Raw genomic sequence first — 23,544 nt, forward strand, 5'->3', positions numbered from 1 at the left:
CACGTTTTCATCAGTGGAAACCGCTGTAAATTTTACCTGTAAATTATTATTGTTATGATTCTCATTATTATTATTGATATTATTCGGAAGAAAACCATAACTGGCAAAAATTGGGATCGGCACACTTAAAGTGGAGTCGCCCAAGAAAATTGCAATCTGTGTTTCTAATCCATGCATTGTGGTCACAGCAACACTCACCTTGGGTGTGGGTTATGTTGTAACAGGTAGGGCTGGGTCATATCATACTGTTCACGGTAATACCGGTATAATGTTGGGCAGAGATAAGAAAATGAAATAATGCGATAGAATATGGGTAAAACGCGCATGCCTTTGTTTTCATGGAAACATGGCGGAAAAACCATGCTGGCGACGGAGAATGAGAAGAGCGAAAGCGGATCATTGAATGAAACAGATGAACCAGAATTGGTTTGTAAAAATGCTGCAAGTTCAGTGGTGTGGAACTGGTTTGGCTTTTGTCCATCAGATACACAACAAAGCACTATTTGTGGTAGCGCATGCTAGCGACGGCCGTATTTTGGAAAATACGGCACACTTAAAATCAATCCTTTGATTTTTCTGACAATCGACAGTGCCCCTTATAATCCCGTGTGCCTTATGTATGAATTCTGGTTGTGTTTACTGACCTCGAAACGATTTTATGTACACGGTGCTCAAAAATCTGTCAAATGTTTTAGTACGACTTTGCTAACCTACGAAGCCGCACCGCTTGATGGATTGTCGGAGCATTACGGCTATTGTAGGCAGGCGCCTCGCGGAGTGATACGTACTGTGCGTCAACATAATATTACCATATTGTGTGTGTGTGTGTGTGTGTGTGTGTGTGTGTGTGTGTGTGTGTGTATAACCTCTTTTTAAGTTTGGTGGATATTATACATGGTTATGCTGAGGATATGTCAGCCAATTTCCACTGGAAATGCCTTTTGGTTAAACTGTCAGCAAGGAATTTGCATTTGCACTGTTAAATATTTATGTAACTTTAATGCACATAAAAAAAAAAACAGCTGCTTGTTTAAGTGAAAATACATTGATTTTTTTCCCCCACTAATAAAGTTGTGGAGTTGTAAAGTATTTTGTCTAGTGTCAATTATATCGTCAGTTATATCGTTGTCACAAATTTTCAAATGTATATCGTGATAAATATTTTTGGTCATATCGCCCTGCTCTAGTAACAGGTACAGCCCGGGTTCACAGGGTCAAGTTACTGTCACCATAATGCCATCGGCGATGAGTATTTCTAACTCTGTGCTGCTCAGAAATATTTTCTCCTGCTTTTTTCTCTCTGCACTTCTTAAAACTTTGCATTACAAGTTCATGTTTCACCTTGACCTCAGACAATCTTTTTAAAAGCCACACATCAATAGCAGAGACTTCTCTCAGTGAGAAAGAAGCGATGCATTGTATGAAAGACAACTTTCATAACACGGTGCACTATTCACCTGCCTTTTACTGCTCTTGGATTTACAGTATTTCATTCTTCATACATTATTCATCACAATCTCATCCAGCACTATTTCACAGAGAAAGGTCAATTCTTTAAAATCAAAGTCAAACTTTTTTTTTAATCCACACTTTGAATGTATTCTGCAGAGGATGCTAAGAATTGCTGTGATTTTTATTTAACTCTGTTATTATCAGAGGAAGCTTGAAAGCATCAGTAACAGGATCACTGCAGCAGCAGTCGCTGATTTATTCATCCGCATTTTTTCTCTTTCGCTTCAGAGAAAAATGCAACCTCGACATATGAAAAGACACAAACTATTTAATCAAAAGAAAAACAAAAGTGATGCGCAGAAATCTGGAAAGTAGTTAAAGTGATCTGACCGATAGTGGCACCCGGTTTTCTACAAAATTCCCGGGAATTTCTCCATGGAACGACAGATGTATTTTTAGTCTTCTGAACTATGCTGCAACTGCAAGAAGACTTCTTGCAATTGCCTGTGGGGGCTTTTTGAGTTGGTTGGATCAGTGGCTGCTTCTTATTCTAATGTTATGTGTTTGGATTACCTGTCACAATCTATTACAGGCAGGGCTTGCCTCCATTTGGAGCAGAGCTGCTGCTTAAAAACATCTAAGGCAATCATGAGCGGGAGTAAACAAAGCAAAACACTAATGGCTTGTCTCAAATCAACAAAAGAAAAAAACGGGCAAACTTGTTTAACGGTGATAACGAGGAGGATGAAAGGAAACATCGCAGACTTTGTGTTGCGGAGGAATTTGCCGTGTAGGGCTTCGTAATGCGAACTGCAGCCAGGATGAGAGGTTTGTTTTTCTCTCTCCCGCTAAAGGTCTCGGCTTTTACGTGTCATAATCCAGACATCTCCCTCTGTCAGGGGGATAAAGACAAGAGCATATTTCTGCTTCTTTTAAGTAAAATGCCATTAAATCGCTGATTTATTCATTCACTATGTAGAATTTCTCCAGAAAGACATTTTTGATTGATATCTTCCCTTTTTTTTCTGAACAGCGTTCTCTTCTGCTCTGGCTGCAGGACACATAATTAAGATACCCGTGGTGTTTTAAGGAATTAAACTGCAGGCCAGAAAGACTCGGCAGCGTGATAGGAAAAGAAAATTTCGAGATGAATACAGGAAAGCACTTTAAAAAATAATTGAGGGATGGAATTTCTTATGTAATTTCAGGCCTTGAAAATCTTTTCCTTCATCTCTCCACACAAGAAAAATCAAGAATAGTGGCAAAAATTACAGCAGCAAAAAGGGAACTAAATTAATGCTCGTGATTATAACCATCATCCTGTTCAGCTAATGTGTTGCATTTGACAGCTGTCCTGACAAAACCACCGATCTCCAAAAGCTGAGATGTTCACACACGAAGGAAAACAATAATATTTATACTCTTACTAGCTTTGCATTTTTAACCTACGGGAACAAAGCAGTCTGAGTTAAAGGGCCCATATCATGCAAATGTATATGTTATATTTATATTCTGGGGTTTTTCTCGCACATGTCTGCATGATTTACAATTCAAAAGAAACCCTTTATTTATCATATACAGACCACAAATGGTGCAGTCCCATCAGTTCAGCCTCTGTCTGTTTTAGTTCCTGTCACCTAAAGGCCCCAGTGGTAATACATGGGAATACATGTAAAAACGGCAAAGAGCTCTATTATGATTAAGGGACGTATGCTGAGCTAGAAGCCAGTTTACGGCCCAGTTGCCTCTTTTATTGTGCAGGTTTCCCACTTCTAAAACCTTCCTAGCACCTTCAAAGGTCTGTGTGTTTATGTGACATTATCACTTCAAGTCCACGGGTTCTGTGGGAACTCGCAAGCACAATGCACATGTGCAGCGGGATGCACGGCACAGATGCAAACCTGGAAGCTATCAGCTTTATTTTGGCTCACGGACCAGGCTACCAACTTCCACTGGAGTTAGCAGGTAACCAATTCTGCTCAATTTATACAGACTTTTCTTCTGATTCATCAACATTTTCTCAAAAACATCTACACGCGTTTGAGCACGACAAAATCCGAGGCACGGGGGAAAAAGAAAGGGAAGATATCAATCAGATCCAACCAAACAAGTTTAAAGCCAAAGTCTGTAAGGGTCAGTGACCCTGGACGAATGGACAGAGGTAAACTGAAATCCCTGGCATTGGAACATGCAGGGAACATTTTTACTTCAACTTTGCAACATTTTTAAAATCATTATTTTCCTTTAACAGATGAGATCTGGACAGAATATCCAGACATATGAGAAAGGTTTGGCATTTTTACCATGAAGCTATGTGGCACTCACCTTTAGTTTGTGAGCTTTACCAACATACAGGGATTTTTGACATCATAATAATATATATTTGATAGACGTTCAGAAAAGGCCAAAGTGCCACATGTTGCCTTCAAACAAATCCATCTGATTGAAGAGATGCTTACAGGAAGTGGAAACGTTGTACTGTAACTTGGCAAATTGATTTCATTTTCTACTGTCTCTGATTATAGGTAAAGTTTTAAAAATACATTTTTGCATGATAGTAGGAGTCTGGATTTCATCTCCCAGTTATACTGAAATATAATATAGGAGTTTAAGAAGGGAGGTGAAAGCATGGAAAACCTGCTCAGGTTCATATGGACAAGTGAAAATTTATAGATCTGTTCACAGTTAACAAATGTGTAGATACCAGTAAAACTGACTGTTAGATGTCCAGAAAACCCTCTAAGCATGCATGCTGCCTGTAAAGTCTGCCATTACTCCACCAGACATGTGTTCACCACTTTGCTCACCTGTTACCGTTTAGCACATGCAGACAAGGACCCAGATTATTCCCAGTTAGATTTATTTTTAAAAGCTTTTTCATCCAGAGAATTTTGACTGCTTAGAAATGTATAAAACTGCTACAAAAGACTTCTAAGCAATAAATGTGAGCCAAAAGATTAATAAGAAATACCAGCACCAAGGAGACATTTTTTAAATGATTCAAAGTTTCTGGATGTGGCGATGTAGATTAAATTCAGCTTTTTCCTCAATCATCAGAAAAGCGTACAAGATTTAAGACTGAAAATTTAAAAACTTGTGCTGCATTCCTGTCTCCAGGTACAAATCGAGAGGATGCTGGGTCGTAAGTGTAGGTGTAACATTATTAAACTGTAACAAAGTGAACAGGATCGACACTGATTGTTGAGCAGCAGCCGGAGTTTAGGTAGAAACTGCCCCACCCAGCAAGCACAAGATCAAAGTCATCAGCCTTCATTAAACTAAGGGGTATATGGAAGTCTAAGGTTTCCGTAGACTTCTAAGAAGAGAAGTAAATTCTGTTGTACGCCTATTGCATTCCTCACTGCTCACGTGTCTCTGTGCTCTGCCTAAAGTGTAAGAGGGGAGCAGCTCTGCTGGCTGGCTGAACCTGACGTTCAACAAAGCCATGAAATTCAGAACTCCAACAGTCGAAGCGCTGCACCTTTTAAAATAACTGCGTGACTTTGAAAGTGCTTTAGATTACATTAAGGTCATAGCGCAGCATGCATGCACGTATACTGATAGTCCTAGGGTTTTTTAAAGCTTCGAGTTTTATACTTACTGTGTTTACAGTTTGTGTGGGAAGAGCAGTGAATTTACACGCAATGCATAACTTATTTGAATTATGCAACATTCTGTCTCCAAGCTTACAAAGGAAGCATTCATTTAGGATAGAAAACTGGTCAGATCAAATGAGGGGCTTGAAGAGGGAGACTTTCTTTCTTCCTGTTTGCAGCGAACAAAGGAATGTGAAGCACTTGGAGGATTTCATAGCAGAGGTCGAGCGCTGCGAGCGTCAGCCAGAGGTGCAGAGGCCAGAAATCCCAGGAGGGCCAAATGCCTGTGGGTATTATGACCAGCAAAGCGCAGAAAAGTGACCGGGCTCCACCAATAGGTGTCAGCCTTCCATCCTTCCTGCATCAGAGCCCTCGGAAATGTGTGTGTGTGTGTGTGTGTGTGTGTGTGTGTGTGTGTGTGTGTGTGTGTGTGTGTGTGTGTGTGTGTGTGTGTGTGTGTGGGGGTCCACGGGTGGAGAGCGGCTGGCTCCAGGCAGCATCTGGAGCTGGACGTCTCTGCATTTGGCTGCAGCTCAAATGGACAAATAGTTTTGCTGGACTTGGTACGTGAACTCAGTGCGGCGCTCGGGGCTGTCTTTGCTTTCTGCGCCGACTCTTAGAGAGTTACTGACAACCAAGAAAATTTAATAGAACAGCGGCTCCTCTCACCTGATAATCGTATGAGTTCCCCAGCGGTGGAGGAGGGAAGGAACCAGGGGATGACAGGAAGCCGGTTGACTCTTCGACAGGTGGTGGAGGGGGAGGGTAGTCCGCTGGGATGGAGACACACGCGCACACACACACCAAGAAAAACAAAAACGGCTCATTAAATACTTCCCCTTTTTTTTTCTTTTACAAACAAACTGTCACAATTGTGAAAGAACACACACAGTCCACCGCTGAAAAAACACCGGCAAAAAAAAAAAAAAAAAAAAGATTAAAAAAAGATGTTTCATTTACAACAACCAGCACAACAGGTGCCGAAAACAAGGTAAAGGGTTACAAATCTATGGAGAAATAGTGCACATGATGCTCTGCATGGTCGAGGTTAAAAGTAGATTACACTGTAAGCCTGCTTATAGCGCATAAATACATGACTGGCTCTGGAGCGTCCAGCATGTTGACACAAACATGATTTTTAAAGTATGTAAGTGCATCAAATTATCATTTTGAGACGCATTAATGCATCACCATCTGTTTTAACATTAAGTTTGTATTTTCTGCATATTTTTATTCTGTATATATGGTGTTTGTTATGATTACTGCGTGCCTTTCTTTTATCCCCGATGCGGGACAGTCCCTCAGTTTCGTTGTACTACTCTACAAAGCATGACTGTGCAATGACAATAAAAAGTTTAAGTATTTTACAGGAAGTTTTATGGGGTAGAAAGATGTTCTTTACACCTGCAGGTTAGATGTCAGCTGGATCAAATGCTCAAACATTAGGTTTGAGCTTTAACAATCAATATATATGCATATTTTTTATTAGTAACAATCAATAAAACTGCTTTTGTTTTTCACCATCATGAGAAACACCACTGGATTCTGCAATTTCCTTTATTTCTAATGAGCATTTTAGCACCTTTCAGCTCTTTGTTCTGGTTTTCCACCTCACTGATCTCAGTATTACTTTTGCCCACTGCACAGCAGGAAGTTGCTAACCCATAAAAGTTACCTGCCTAGTTATGACACTACAGAAATTCAGTAACTAGGTGGTCAGCACCACTGATACCAGAGGTTACTGGGAGTGGGCTTAAGTAACAAAATAACCTATTTTTGGCTGATGCAGCTCACAAATGCTGTCCACCATCAGTTTTATTCCCACTTCTCTCCCTAATGGAGCTAAAATCAACTCAAAACGAATGCTGATATTAATCGTTGCATCTGCAGGTCACTGTTTGCAAACATGTCTGCCATACGAGAGCCGTGTGCACAAATGTGCGGTGTTTTTAATTTGAACTGAACATTTTTTGTTCAGCGTGACAGCATTTTGATTATTTTTATTATTAGCGGTTTATCTTGCAATTCGATTGAAAACAACTCAGCAGGGTCTAATTCATTATTCTGACTTATTTAAGTAGTTTAAAACGCGACAATGGCATTTTGTCATTAAGGTGTTGAACCGACTGAAAGATGCAGTGTAATGTAGCAAGTTGTTTAACGAGCGCACATTTGTTATACAGAACGCCGGTTGCAGAGTAGCTGATGAAGACTTATTATTAGAAGTCATCATCATTTGCATGAACTGCAAAATCAAGTCTAACATATGGAAGAGGTCATAGAGTTAAAAAAAAGAGAGACTGTGAGCGAATGAGACAAAGAAGTACAGCCTCGCTATCCCACGTCAACGGACTGACACACATAATTGCAGCAATTTGGTTAACTAAGAAGTACTAATCTGGAGCAAGCTTGGCTTTTCCCCCCCTCTCTCCCTGAAATTGAAATGTTGTGTTACAGACGGGTTGGACTAGGTGTTTGCCGTGCCAGACGACGAGAAACAAGCTAAATTTGTAGTTCTGAAGTGCACGCTAATCCAAGGATTGCATCCTGCCACATGTTTCAGACAGGATAAGGAGTTACATGCCAAATTAAATTCTGATTTGGCTTCTCTCGGCACAGGACTTAAGACTGAATCATTTGACCATGTACTTCTAAGTACCAAACCAGACATGAGCTTTGCAAATTAAAGGCTTTTATGAGACGTAATGGGAATTTGTTCCAATGCTAAGACTTTGATGAGTCCTGTTCTGAAATTCCATTTGCATTCCATGGCTTTTATCTGTTTTCATTAGAATCTAATTGATGTCATCAGTGTAGTTTATCCAAGGCAGCTGACCAAATTAATTAAGCGTGGTTTTCAGTTGCCTCAACACAACGGCAGAAAGAGGGGGGGGAAAAGGAAACGAAGACAGAGAGATAATGCAGCATGGTTAAAATTGGACACTTCTGCGTCTTGAGCATTACTACGTTCAAGAAATTGTGAGCATTGCATTAAACATTCCCTCTGGGCACTTGAGGCCCTCCATGTGAATTGTTTATATAATAACCTTGTGACCTCCACTAAAACTCCAGAGTGTAACAGCTCCTCTAAACCTCTGGGAGAGAAAATAAAATATGCTGCTCGACAACAAGGCTCGGGCCCGGCCCGCCCTCCCCTCCACCATGGATCCTTTTTACCCGAATATAAGTCACTTGTAACTTGTGGCTTACAGAGAATTAAATCATTAAGTTGCATGTACGTTTCTCTCAAACATCAAAGATGTTTTGGATTCATCACTTCAGGAAACACGAGTTGTAAATGTTTCAGAGAATCATGTTTTATTGAAAAGGTTTTATAGCTTTGTGCGTGGAACAGTGGAAAGCAAGACTTGGAGGAGGAACGGGGGTCATTAGGCATCTTTGCTCAAAGGATGTTTCTGACCATTTCCCCTCTTGACCCAATTTCTTTTCCCCCATCCGTCATTGCACCAGTCATTTAGGAGTGAATCGCATTAGTGTGCTAATGTTAAATTCAAAAAAGAAAAAAAACTTTGCATGCACTGTTTGCACCCCCCAGTAGTCTTTTCAAGGAAAACCATTCTGTCTCATAAAAAAATGCACTCAGCCTTGGAGATGTTTGCAGCTGATTCAGGGTCAGAAAGAAACGGCGTTTAAGAAGAAGCCTTTCGAATTAAGTGGCGTGTAATGTTATCTCTCATTTCCATAAGTGAACATTCTTTTATAAGAGGAATGATCTTACTCTTGAAAATACAACACACCTGAGACCAGAAGATCTTCACTGCCATTCAAACACTCCTGACTTTATTGGTTTCAACTAGAAGCCATACATTATATATGTAAAACAATATCTTAAGCCAACATAATTTCTAAAGGTTACAACAACAAAAAAAAGTTTAACTTCCCCGAGCTAGTAATTACAAGTGTTTACAGACAAGCTGTCTTTTCCACTGTGGTAATCTGCTAGCAACCAAAGCAGACACAAGGTGGTTTTCGGGGCAGGAGCCTCTTTGCGACCATTAGCAACTTCCAGCAAGCAGTCGACAACCAGTCCAGTGACCAGTGGTTGCTAGATGGTTGCAGAGCGGTCTCTAGGTTTGTGTGATTGAGGCCTAAGACTTCTGCTAGAAATCTACGTGGGAACTTAAGACATAACTGGAAACCCCTTTAACCCTGCACCATGGCGCCGTGGCCTACACAATTCAGTCTTCACAGGCTCGACGTGTAATCACGTTTCTTGCGAGGTGCACATCCGGTTATATAAAAGGCCATGTGTAGCGCTAAATGGGTTTCCGAACAGGTCCCAAGTTACAACGTAGATTTCCCACATTAGTCTAAATGTTGTTGCTCGTCACATGGACATGATGACGATAGCTTCTCTCTGTTTAGATCCACCCTTAGCATCACTGTTCAACAGCACTGTGTAATCAAAAGCTATTAAGGCTGCCTTTAATAGTCAGTTTGATGCTTTTATTATCTAAATATTAATACCCTTCATCGTTATTCCTTCGTGCTTGCCTCATGTTCAAAGTGCTATTCACATTTAGCATGTTTAAAATACATAGCATATCATTCTAACTGCATTACTGTAAAAATAGCAGGAATAAAGTCCTGGGGTATTCAGAGAGGGCAACCACCAATGCACAAATTAAGTCCGAAGAAATTTAACGGGTTCTTCTTTTTCCTTCCTTTTGGCATAATCTTGGTAGATGAATGACAGTAAACTGTAGGCTTGGTGTCAAGTTTTCCAGTACAACCTCAAGAACCCTTCAAACAAGGAACTTAACTTATATTTCTACGACCTGTAGGACATAGTTCTAGTTTTGGTTCCTGAACTCAGTTCCTGCCTCTGAGTCAATATTAGAGCGAGAGGTGGTAATCTGGATGAATATTATTAAAATGTAAACCGCAGTTTCTGTAGGCAGACCGGGCTGAAAGGGAGAATGTAAGAGTGTGGGCAAAAACACTGAAGCAGGCTATTGTAATATTCATTTTGATTCTATATTAGAGCACAGTGGTTGTTTTAAATATTGCAAAATGGGGAAAGTCTCACCCAGAAATCTACATACTAAAAACACCATTTGCAGTGCAAACAGAAATATTTTTAAAATTTTTCACTTCTCTTTCTTTTCAACCACAGACACACATACACACAGTCAAATCTTCATGTCTTCCTTATCAGAAAGAATCCCTCTCACCTGCAGCTAAACAGCAACATAATAAGTGAAAAAAGAACTTTTAAAACTTACTAACTAACTAAATAAACTGTGAACCTGGACGTCCCAACGCTACAAATCAAATCCTGGGTTTCTGCTTCCTGAAATGACGAATCCAAAACATCTTTGTCCACAAAAACTTTGTCCCATTGGTGTCAGCCATGGGACTCAATCTTTCTATTTCTAATAATAAACAAAAAAAAAACAAAAAAACGACAACACAGGTTTTAGCACTCGCTGTTCAGCGGCTCTGAGCTGTGCTAATGCCGTTAGGCTTTTAAGCAGTGTGAAGCAGACAGAGCGAGAACGGCTCCTGTGCTGTGAATGAAGCTGACTCCATTTGTGACAATAGGGAGATGAAAGCTCCAAGTGCGCACTAATGAGAGAAGCAGCAGGAACACCTACTTAATACGACAACTTCCCCTCTCTTTATTGAGCAATTACTTTTAAGTAGCCGCTTTGTGAACAAGGAATCCTAATCAGTGATTAAAGTTATTTGAGAGGCCGTAAGAGGTGTAATTGGTTATTGGGAACCCTGAGTATTGTTAAGGGGGTGACAAAGGGGTGCGGATGGATCCAGCTGTGACGCTGAGGGACTTGTATTTAACTTTTGTTTTTAACTAAGTGATACATTTATTAACACTTCAAATACTGATAATTGTGAGCGACTCATTCTTGAATGTATGCGTGCGACTTCTCTTTAGTATAGTGTATTTTATTATCCCGTCTGCGTGGATTTGAATCAGTTTTTCTAAATTATGTAGTTGAGAGGAGCTTCTGTGCCTCGGATGGAGGAGTTATAAATTTTGAGGGTCTTGTTCACCACGTTGGGGCAGACCGGAGCGACAGATTGACAGATGAATTGCTGGATCTTCTGCCGGGATGCTGTACTGGTCTGTTGTTGTAAAGAGAGCGCAAGGCATAAAGAAGAAGTTCTCGTTTTACCAGTCAGTCGATCTAAATTCGTATGCCTCACATATGGCCGTGAGCTGGGGGTACTGAGGATGAAAGCCGCGGAAACTAGCTTCCACTGAAGGGTGTCTGGGCTCTGCTCGAAAGGAGCTAGCTGAGGTGGTTCGTGCACCTGGCTCGAATGCTTGGGTGAATTTTTGTGTTTCTGTTCTACTGGTAGGAAACTGCAGGACAGAACCAAGACACAAGGAGAGACGACATATTTTGGCTGGCCTAGTAAGGCCTCGGGATCCCATTTAAGACTTGGACCGGAGAGAGACGAGTCCAGGTGTCTCTGCTTAAACTGTGACTTGAATACAGGTAAGTGTCAGAAGATGGATGGATGGAAAGATTTCAGTATTTGAGTTGCACGATAAACTAGTCAAGCGTCATGAAAATTTCCCCCGATGACAAAAAATGATTATATCTTCAAAAACAATGAAAAACTGGAGAAATCAACTCAGTTTTCTCAAGAAAATATCACAGAACAGATGCAGATCTCCTTCTAGTTTCAGAGACTCCATTCATGCATATTGTGGAGGGAATTATCAGCAGTGGAGGTGTGAAGTCTCAGAATGCTCTTGTTAAAAGTGTTACAGATAAGAGATTTCAGCAGAGGAATAAAAGAATCTTTGCAGATTGTAAGTGAGTGTTTGTTGTAGTACTTCTGATCTGGACTAAGGATTAGTCAGTTCTGTGGGGGCAGGAAGATTGTTGAGCATATGTTTTCAGATTTACATATGTACAACATTATCAGAGTTACACGTGTGTAAGCGGTGGCCATCTGGCCTCTAAGGACTTAGGACAAAGCCTGGCAAAGAATATAACTGCCTTTCGCATAACATAGCCCACATTTCTGCAAACAGAACAGTCTGAAGCAGAAAGAGCACAAACTGAGGAAACCTAAAATACAGGGAAAGAGCGATTTGGGCGCGCAGCACATAAATCCTCTCCCACAATATGAACTTGATTTACTGCTGAACGCTTGAGCCTCTGCTGTCCGTTAGCATTTACACATGCTGCACTGAGCCTAAACAATGCAGGACAGTGATCCAGTGTCGGTCCACACATGGTGGCCAAAGTTTAAGAACATTAACAATACCCATCCTCTAAAATCAGTCTTTTACGTCTGTACAAATGTGAAATAACCGATATTCCAAATAAAGGGAAGTCAGGAAAAAAAGCTTTGTTTTATTGAGCAGCAAATACATAATCCCTCTCAGACAAAATGGACAAAAAGTATTTCAAGTCCACATGTTTTATCTCCACATACCCACTCCAAATGTGCTGTGGAAGAGGTTGAGAGCACATTGTTTTGACATAATTATGGACTCGTTTTATTCCATCTTCCGCTGGTAAAGAGCAGCTGAGCCCTGTTCCTAATTAGCATGATATGTATAGAAGAGTGATTTACGACTTCATTTGGTTTAGAGATGCAAGGGAGGGATTTGAAGTCTTTGGAGATGTACTTGTTTTAAGTGTAAAAGGAGCAGACCAAAATTGGCTTCTGCTATTCTACGGAGAAATCCCACAGGAGGAAAAAAAACTGTGATCAGGAACAATAGGCGGATTATGTTTTCGCACAAAAGCAAAGAAACAAATACTGAGGAAAGGTGAACGCTTGAAACGATAAATGGGCTGAACAATTAGCGTCTTAAGATGTGTTGTTAGCAGTGTTTTGTGATGAGCAAAAGCGTGATTCATCAAAGGTGCAGAGGGGAGCTTTGCTGTCGTTTCTTCTAAACAAAGTGGTGAGCGAGTAAATGAAGCGAGTCAAATGTCACAGCAGAAAGCCACCGCTGTGTAAACTCTGCCAGTTTCATAACGTGAAACCTTTTCACAGAGACAATCGGCTGTAAGCCTGCAGACGAGCCGGTTCTTGTGCGCGACGAGTTGTGCCGTCAACTTTAACTTATAACACATGGCTTCGCGATCCGATAAAATGACACATTCGTAAGGAGGTTTTTCTAAAGCCAACAAGTAGAGTTGAAGACCGTAAATGTTAAAATCAAATTTAAGCGTAATTAAATTGAATGGATGTTTAATGTAACTTCTTAGGTGTCCTGACGCGTTTGAGTCACTGAGCTGCTCGGAAACATCTTTAATCGTTTAAAGAGATGCTTAAAGCACCAATACAAGAAGTTAATCTAACACAGCAACTGGAGGAGCTGAGTGCTCTCTCCAAATACTGATCAGAATGTCATGTGCTCATAGTGAATCAAAGGAAATGCCACATCAAATCATATCATCGACGGAGTACTCATACAAAAAGCGGCACATAATGAATCACCAACGAGCTTGGAGAATAAAACGTTTGTTCTCAAGCATTAGGAATATATCTAAGAAGTATTATATTAGTAGCAATTATGTTATGCATACAACTCTATTACTGTGCAGCTACACTGAACGTGTAATAATATGCAGACAGCTACCCTTCCATTACAGTTGATTAAGAAGTCTACACTGTGTGTGAGAAAAAAGAAAATGCCATGAAAATAGAAAATAGATTAGTTGCTATTTTTTTCTCCTTTTTATCTTTGGTCTGCTTAGTCATTTCACAGAGAAATGCTTCATTCATCACTAAAAATGAGCACCGACTCTGGTATCAGTATTTATTTTTGCCAGTCCCAGCAGGCTGTTGGATTCCAACATAGATGACGGTCAATGTTTCACAAAGCTGCTCTGGCTCCAAAAACTAAAGACACGACAGCATCTAAAAGCAAAAGCTCACCATGTTTGGCAAATGATTTGCAGACACAGTGGATTTGGGGTCACCACAGGGTTAGAGCTACAGGAAAAGAGAGAGCTGTGCCAGAAGGCTGCCAATGAATCTACAGTTTGGGCGTATGACCAAAAGAATAGGAGTCGAACAAACTGAAAATTGTTTTTCTTCGTAGAACGGAAGAGATCACCCTAACAGGAAAAGAAAAAGAAGAACACTTTCGGTGCAGAGCTGCTGCTCCATTGGGTCCAAAAGAGGCCAACTGATCTAGAGGCCTTCTGCTCTCAATGTCTCGTAAGCTTAGAGGAGAACACATCTCTCATCTGCAATAAGAATATCGTAGGATCCTAAAACCTGAAACTTGGCATGTTTGGCTGTTTCTGGTGCCACCCAAACCAGACACAGGCGGGATAAAACAAATCACCTGGGCCAATCTATCAGCTGACTGATCACAGGTAGTGCAGATATTCGGGATCGTTAATGATGAGTGCCGAAACGCCTAAATGCTTATGGCAACTTGGCATCAATATCATCGTCTTTCAAAGCACCTCGAGCACAATCGATCTCCTCTGATCTCAGAAGTTAAGTAGGGTCAGGTCTGGTTAGTACTCGGATGGGCCGCCCGGAAATACCAACTGGTTTAAGCTCAGAGGTGGCTGTAGCTTAGGAGTATCCTCGGGCAAGATACCGAACCCCAAGTTGCTTCCGATGCATTCATCGTGAGTGTGAATGTTCGATAGAAAGCTCTTCGGCATAGAGAGAATGGGTGTGTGTGAAAGGGTTAATGAGGCCTGTAGTATAAAGCACTTTGAGGGTTCAAGCAGAGTAGAAAAACACTATGTAAGAACCAGTCCATTTATCATACATTATGCTGGGCTATGAGAATGTCCGATTGAACAAATAAAAGCACTGCTGCATTTAGCATTAGCCCAGAAAAAAATGTAAATTAAAAATGTAAATTTCTCATTTTTGGATTGAATTTTTGACAGCATGTACAAAGGAAATGTAATCATTTTAAGGATGATGAAGTTTATTATTGCTGTTATTTGATAAAATCCAAAGCTAAATTATGAATGACTAGAAGGCCAAGAGTTCCCATGTGCAAGTTCAGTTTTCGAGATCTTACTCAGCAGTCAAACTTCCTTACATTATGTAGACACAACCATGAAAGAATAGACAGGATATGTAGAAAACCGTTTTAGCAATACTACAAACTCTGAGGACGAGCCGTGAGATTTAGAGAAGTGAAATGTCTCATACTTGTAAGATTACGCTAAAAATCTGTGGCTGTTATAGCCCGATGAAATACACACTGAAATAAATATCGTTAGCACGGAGGAAACAACATTGCGCGAAACTTCCAAGCAGAAAGATTCTCCTCGGTTAAGACTTTGCACACACGGCAGAAAACACACAACAAGTAGCTGAAGTAGAGCATGTGTTCCAGTTAAGATAAAAGTAGCCTTGTTACGCGCTGTGAGCTGGAGCCTGTGGTATCTACGGGGACACTGACACACTCGGTGGTGGATTTCCTGTAAATTCTCCTGGTGACACCCATGAGGGACTCTGACATAACAACCGGTAGTCAGTTTGCCTCTGGCCAGTCAAGCAGGGAGGAATAAAAACAGCTTATGCACATGTTCGACACTTTGGAACTGCTCTGAGCAAACAATTAGCAGGTTTCTGGTAACTTAACGTGAAAAAGTTCTTTGTTTTAAACAGCAGAATAACAGCACTTCTCAGATGTTTAACTTTCACTATGATTAGCCCACTGCACAAAAAGTTTTATCTTGATAACAAGCAGAAAGACATTATGAGACATTACAGCAAGTTACTGACGCAAAATAACTTCAGTATCAAAAGGTTGTGGTTTTGGGGCTATCGCTTCACATCAATCAGACTATAAAGCATTTAATATTTGAAATATTCTGAATGGAAATGCAAATGATGACTCACTCCAGAGTGATTCAGTTTCCCATGCTGTGTCTGACAGTCTTTGTTCACACCATATACATGTTTACATTCATTTCATGGAGGGGGAAAAAAATCCCCATTTGAACGTTTGAGTAAGATCATTCTTCAGAACTTCAGAGCAGCTGTTTGCACGAAGCAGTGAATCAACGACAAGGCCCCTCTAACGACTGAAACGCCTCTCAAAATAGTGTCAGAGTTGGAATGTGAAGAAAAAAGGCACAAGACAAAATTCAAAAGACACCCCTGGTGTGAAATCTGAAGAGAGTCAGCAGAAAGCAAATCTCCGGTCTGTGTCGCGAGGACGGTCTCTGTCCTCAACATCACGTTTACCATCCCGTTCTCGCGCGTAGGTTACAGCGAAACAGAGAAGTCCCAGGGAGCGCTGAGCGGACACTGACTCGTCATCAGCATGTTTTCATCTGTTCGCACAGCTGCACGAGTGCTAAACATTTTAACCAGCATACCTCGCTCTATGACTATGAAAGCAAAACATGTCAAAGAAGAACATTAGCTCTAAAACAGGCCGCTTCTCATAAAATATAATGATTTATTCCTCTGGGTTTTAAGGAAAGGCCGCAGTGTCCTACATCAATAACACAAGGGCTTTTTAAACTATTTTCAGAGCTTGACGGCACCCATTAAATGACACACTGTTGTCAATACCGTTTTAGCAAAGCTGGGCCTAATATGCTTCAGAGGAGTAGTTTTCGTTGCAGAGCTGTTGCAGTGGATTGCGTTACCTTGTACAGTTATTCATCATATTTTGTCCACCTCTCCCACAGGATGTTGCATCGTGATTTTAAAAATCACACAACCTTTAAAAAAATTTGCAAAAATAAATCTTTAAAGCTAAGCTCCAGCGTAAAAGCCGGCATTAAAAAAAAAAAAAAAAAACTGGAGCAATAGTGGCTCTACGAAAAAACAATCAAACCTTCCTACAGTGCATGTACCATATGAGATCAACTTAAACCCCAAAATCTTTTATTGGAAGGAACTTTGAGTCTCTGTCTGAGACATATATGTCTTTCACTTCCTATTTTCTGGGGCTTTAATCAGAACAAGTGATCCTCAAATAAAAAAATAATTAAATAAATAAAATCTAAATGCAGGTTTGGCTAACTGTCTGCCACCCCGTCTGCACACAGTAAACATGGCCTCAGAGTGCTCATTCCAGCCCCAATGCTGGCCCCTGCTAGACAAAAGGGACAGCAGGGTGCTGTGCCAAATTGACTTGTCCCTAATTTTTTATGCTAATCCTCAATTTTACATCAGGCAGTCCCCACGTTTGATATAACAGATATTAAACAGATAAATGAGGAGACACCCAGATAATCTGTTCATAAAGACGTCTTATCCGCTGACAAGTGGAGATGTCTGCAGATGGCTTTACATATTTGCATGATCAAAACGCTGACAACAACCAATCGAGTGTCATTTCTAAATGTTTTAATGGAAAGGGGAATGCTTAAGCAGCCCATGAAAGCTCAGCACTCTGCAAAATCTGCAAGATGCTGCAACCTATAGATGTTTAATCAACAGTGTCACATAGAACTAAACCCAGAGCAGCTGGAAACATCTGCACATGTGCAGAAGAAGAGGCTATTTGACAGTTTTCCCAGTTTATGTAAATGCAGTAAAAAGTGACATTGAAAGGTCAGGTTTCCATGGGTCACTTTGACCTCATTCAGCTCAGCAGAGTAAAACATTTACATTACAAAGTACAACACTGCAATTATTATATAATGTACAGATGTATTCCCAGCCTCTTCATATTGTTTCATTAATCCTCTTAATACCCGGACAATGCATAACGCAGAAAATAAGACAGTGGCTATGGGTGTGGATTAAATGTTGGTGAAGTGACATTTTAAAATCTCAAGGGTTTAATGGAGCCGCAAATCATAAACTGGCCATGAAAACCTTTTTTTTTTTTTTTTGCTAATTTACAGAAGGAGCAGTGCTGTGGGCTGGGGTAAAAATCAATACTCAAAACTGAGCCTCATTTATTCTATGTGGTGTAGCGCTGGAATTTGGACACTGGAAAGGCGATCACAACAATAAGTAAGGGCTTGAATGAAAAACCAGTGACGTACATAATTTAAAAAGAGAATTCTTAAGATTTGTACCAATTCAAAGTCTTTTTCCATACAATTTATAATTGGAAATGTTCAGTAAAAGTCTTAAGTTAAAACAACACACATTTCTTCTGCTGCACTCTGTATGCACACTGCTGATCTCCTGACATATTTTCTCCTAATTAATGCAACATAAACAAGCAAGCATTAAAGGCAGGCCTATTGTATTAAAGCTCACCTATAGATCCCACTAATGTCATTATAGCAGCATCGTATTAATCTAAAAGATCTAATGTTTTCTTGGGCATTTAAAACTTTGAAAATAATAATTTCACGCTCGTTGTCTCAAACCACCACACATTTAAGGACCTTTTTTATGGCAAATGTAACACTAGGAGGATTAAAAGGACAAAGAGCACACAAACCATCCTAAACTTGGTAGCAAGTTTCCTACTTCCTACTCAGAAAAAGAGCCAGACCTTGGTGCTGCCAGTGACTCTTACAAATGAGTAAGTTTATCAGAACTCTCCCAAAATGTACAGATTTAAAAGCATGAATCATCCATGGTAATTACTGGGATTATCTGGCTGGATTAATCTGGATGAGCAAAATGGGCAAAACTTATGGATTCAGCCCTACCAACATCAATCCTGGACCTCCTGGTAGAAGGCTAAAGAGGCTTTGGAACATCCCTGCTCAGGTAATTCTAATGCAGTAACTAAAATACAGTTTTAAATCAATAAGACAGGTGGGAATGACTACTGATGGGCTTCAACATTAAAAAAATATTAAAAAGTGTGAAGAGCCACTGGTCAGACATAAGAGAAAGCACCTGACACTCAGCAGGATGGTTAACAACCTGCTCACAGGTCACGCTTCCAGTTCCTCTTCCCAGACTCACTCTACTTGGGATTCACACATTTCCACATCATCTTCCTTCACCCCAACCAAACACACTGCACAACCAACTCTGCTGATAATGACGACAACGAAAAGATGCCAGCAAGGACGACAAAACTTTGTCCAGTTATGACTCTCTGGGATCTGAGAAAGTGGATTTGATGATTACAAAGCCAAAGAGCTGCACAACCAGCTCTAAAAGCAACGCACAGCAAACCTAGATGATGTCTCAGACCCAGTCTTTCTCAGTTACACTTCACCTAACCTCAACATGAGTCTTCTTTCTTTATATTTAATCTTATCAAATTTCTATATCTGTGACTTACCAGCAGCAGTCTGGCTGCACAGAAAAAAATTAACATATCACCAAATTTAATCTCACAAATATCAGCTTAACCTCACCAAATCTGTCACAACTGCTATTTTCACCATGTGAGTCTGTCTCTGTCATCATGGCAAAATGCGTTCCTGGGAAAATATAATGTACCAGCAATGGTTTGATTACTTTGGCGGGCGTTTATATGTCTCTGGAAAGATGCTGTCAGTGCAACAGAATCACTAATGTGTGAAATGAAGTGATGAAGCTTGTGTAATAGTTGAAATCAAACTGAGGGCAGGAGTTTGAAGATGGGTGCCGTATAATCCAACAGCAGTAAAGTTGACCCTTGCCTCTAGTTAATGAATGATTTAACGATCAGGTATAATGTCTTAACCTAAACTGGACCAGTATAAAAGTGCAGCAGTTATAAAGTCAAACATGTCCAACTTTCCAGTTTTACAGGTAAAACGAGGTGAAGCTGCCATCTTTTAAAAATATGTTTTTCCGATGCGAGCGGATATCTTATGGAAACTTTTCGCTTTTCTGTGTCACTCTTCAGTTTACTTCTACTAAGCTACATCTTTTACAGGCCACCCAAATGGTGTGCAAACATTTTTTTCAGCTTTGTAGGTCATGTTGGCTTTCAAAGTTTAAAGATGAACAAGGTCTGCTTTGTGCAACAGAATCACTGATGTGTGAAATGAAGTGATGAAGCTTGGTGTTGCGTGTGTAAAAGAGCAGTGTGGTGTTCCTCAAGGCTCCATCCTGGGGTCTTTTCCATTCAATACTCTAGCTCATACAGTGGGGAAATAACAACAATAAATGCAGCTTCTGCGGTTAAAGATGTCAAGTCAAGGACACAGATATAAATTTTAAGTGCAAGTACATTAAAACAATGTTATAGAATTGCCCATTATCACAATAAGAATTCATAAGAATTACAAGAATTGTTCTCAGACTTCAAAAAACTTGATGATCAAGTAAACAAGCTCTCTCTGTTCTTTGTTTATAACACAATTATAGGGACAAAATAAAAGGTGAAACTGTATATTAGTACAGGGAATGTACTCAATGTGTCTTTTCGTGACACCTTCAGCTTTTTTCCTCTTACCTTAATTTTTTTCTACGAAAAGGGCTTCGTGTCACCTTGTGTGAAGCATATAAAGAGTTTTGATTTTGAAAGCTTAAAAGCTGCTTTAAAGCTTCAATTGTTGTTTTATTTATTTTTCTCAAATGGTGGGCAGAGCTCAAAAAGAAGCCATCTAAGAACAATTTTTACACCACCAACATCTGGAGTACAAGACGGTCTGTAAGTCAAACCACAAACCCCTACAGACAGCAGTGTTTTCAGCCTGACAGTGTGCTCTCGTCCTGGTGAATTTCATAACCGTTTCCCCTGTTTTGGAAATCTAGGGCTCTCGGGGGGGTTTGAGGGCAGAGGTTTAGATAATTTTCACGTTACAACACATAACTGGAAGGGAAAGTGAGGACAGAGAATATTATTGTTTGTGTTTGCAGCTCCGTCTTTACAATAGGAGCATATGCAAAATAAAAGCATCAATTCCTTTAAAAAGTCTATAAGTAGCTCTGAGTAGGTCATAATGTTTCAGGTTTCAGTGTTATTTCTTGGCAGTAAAAGAAAAAAACCGCTTCCTGTGTTCTCGTCTGCTCTCTTATTTAAACAAAAAGATTTTTTAAACAATTTGCATACGTCTTCCTATTATTGTGCTGTAGAAAACGTGTGCTAATGCAAAGTATGACTTTATAAAGGTAAAAATATACAGCACACTGTACAGATTTAATTCCATTTGCTTCCTTTTTCTACTGAAGAATATGAATTTAGAAAAAAGAAAATTGATTATTATAAGCAACTCCACGTCAAAGTGGAATCCACATATTTTAGCTTTATTTTAAATAATCTTTATATAACATGACATTCTTAATAACAATCTTAATTATAACCTTACATTTCAACACGTATTGCATATGAAGTTGCAGCACTAGAGTCTTTTTTTTTTTTTTTCCCACAAAAACAAGCCATCAGCTCCCAGGGGACCTAAAAAAAAGCAGACAACACAAGGCTTCCTGCGCTCACACTTGACTGCAAACCACACTGCCAACACTGCTTGTAAATTAGACATGCAATAACACCTCTGCCACAATTAATAACCAGAAATTCAATATTGTAAACAGGCGATAACTGGTGAATTATCCAGTTTTTAAGGGAAACTCAAAAATAAAGCAAATAAAACCGCCCATTTCACAGAGGACTACAGAACAGGATGATATAATAACCCAAACATTACCTAGAAATTCTCCAAATCTAAGAGCAACAAGAAGGTCAGAACAACTTTGATGGTTGATTATGTGAAAGACCTCTGTAAAAGTTTCTAGAGACGCTTTCATGAGGCTAATTTTAGGTGTTTAGTCACACTGTGAGCCAAACACAGCAGCTGTGCACAGCTGTGGCTCAGGAGCCAGAGCGGGTCGTCTGTTCAATTCATTTTTTATTTACATAACACCAGCTCATAGAAAACTAAACAGGAGAGGAGTCCTGGCATATAAACACACAGGGAATGAAAAGAAGGGAGCCGAGAGGAACTGAAGTGCATCATGGGAAGTTCCCGGGCCCATAGTAGCATATCTAAGGGATGGTTCAGGGACACCTGATGAAGCCCTAAGTGTAAGCCTTACCAAGGCTATTCTGGTAATCAGAAGGTCAGCAGCTCGATCCACTGCTCCTGCATCAATCTATAACTCATCCTGATTGGGTGTCAAATATAAAGTTCTTAAAACAAGATCCTGTATGAATGTGCAAGTAAAAATGCATAAAAGCAGTTTGAATGGTTAAAAATCTAAACATAATCTATTTAATATTGATCTAAATTCAGTTTGCAATCATTTCTTTAATATTAATATTATCTTTAATATTAACTAGTTAACTAGTATTTACTACTTATTTAGACTCTTTTTCTCCAATTGATCATCAATGTGTCTTTTATACCCCAGTCCTACAAAAGTCCTACGATTAATTAATGTTTCAATCCTAAATATGATCAACCGATCTCCAACTAACAAATAAATAAATAAAAACAAAAGGCTCTTTATCATAGTCTTTCATCAAGGAGGTTTTTAGGGATGAAAATCATGTTGTATGTACATTGTATGAATTATACTGTGTGGAAATCAATTTTAAGTGCACCTGGGAATATTTGTTGAACAAGCAGCTGTAGCATTGGTTATGTACCACTGACGTTCAAGCTGGCAGTAGTTAAACCGTTAGCTGATCCAGCTGCCTTAGCTAATTATAGGCCAATGTCAAAAGAGTAGCTGTAACAGCTAACAGATCATCTGCAGAGTTATGATTTATTTAAAGTCGGGTTTCAGAACTCACCACAGTACAGAAATGGTTATAAATGTAAAGGTTACAAATGATCATCTTCTGGCCTCTGACAGCAGATTCATCTCTGTACTTGCCCTGCTCGACCTCAGTGCAGTGTTTAATACTGTTGCCCATAATACTTTACAGCGATTAGAGCCTGCTGTAACTATTACAGGTACTGTGCTGCAGCTGTTTGAATCATAACCATCTAATAGGCTCCAATTTATTTATGTAAATGGAGAATTGTCTTCACACACTAAGGTTAATTATGGAGTTCCACAGGGTTCAGTGCTAGGACCCATTCTGTTTCCATTATACACACCTCCCTTAGGCAGTATCATCAGAAGCCATAGCATACATCTTCACTGCTATGCAGAAGACACCCAACTTTATCTATTCATGAAGCCAGATAACACGCACCAATTAGTTAAACTGCACGAATGTCTTAAAGATATCAAGATCCAGATGACCTCTAAATGTCATGGTCCTGGGGTCGCTGACCCAGCGTTTTGACTTTATTGTTATTATTTTCTAGCTTCTTCTGATTGGGTATCAGTCCTTAGGGTTTTTTGGTTCTTGTGTCTTGTTGTATCCCGGTGTTGTGTTCGTGTCTTTCAGTGTGTGTTTATAAAACAGTGTACTTCCTGTTTTACTTTGATGGTCTATGTCTGTTCACACTGTGTTCACCTTGTGTCTTCCTGTCATCACGTCCATTAGGATCAGCTGTGCTTCCCTCCTGTGTGTCATTGCGTGTGTGTGTATATATAGTGGGTGTCGGTCTGTGCTCTTTGTCGGCTCGTATGCGTTAGTTGGCGTTTCTCCGCGTCTCTCTGCCCTCATCCCACGTTGCTTCCTGTATGTGGCGTGTTCCAGATTTGTTCTTTAATTTTCCCCCAGTTCAGGTCATTTCTTAGTGCTGTCCTTACCACTCTCGCTTTTTTTTGTATATCGCTGGTTGTA

At 40.0% G+C, this 23,544-nt stretch overlaps 1 protein-coding gene across 3 annotated transcripts in view; it reads right to left on the reverse strand.

The window, feature by feature from the left end:
• lpp (LIM domain containing preferred translocation partner in lipoma) overlaps positions 1–23,544 on the reverse strand; it is a 176,495-nt gene that overhangs the window by 86,772 nt on the left and 66,179 nt on the right. For all 3 annotated transcript variants that reach the window (XM_026159643.1, XM_026159644.1, XM_026159645.1), the window contains one exon: positions 5,718–5,821. In XM_026159643.1, coding sequence (XP_026015428.1) covers positions 5,718–5,821 — 104 coding nt within the window. The remainder of the gene's footprint in view (positions 1–5,717; positions 5,822–23,544) is intronic.

Source organism: Astatotilapia calliptera, chromosome 23 (assembly GCF_900246225.1).
Source record: "Astatotilapia calliptera chromosome 23, fAstCal1.2, whole genome shotgun sequence".
Classification (NCBI taxonomy): Eukaryota; Metazoa; Chordata; class Actinopteri; order Cichliformes; family Cichlidae; genus Astatotilapia; species Astatotilapia calliptera.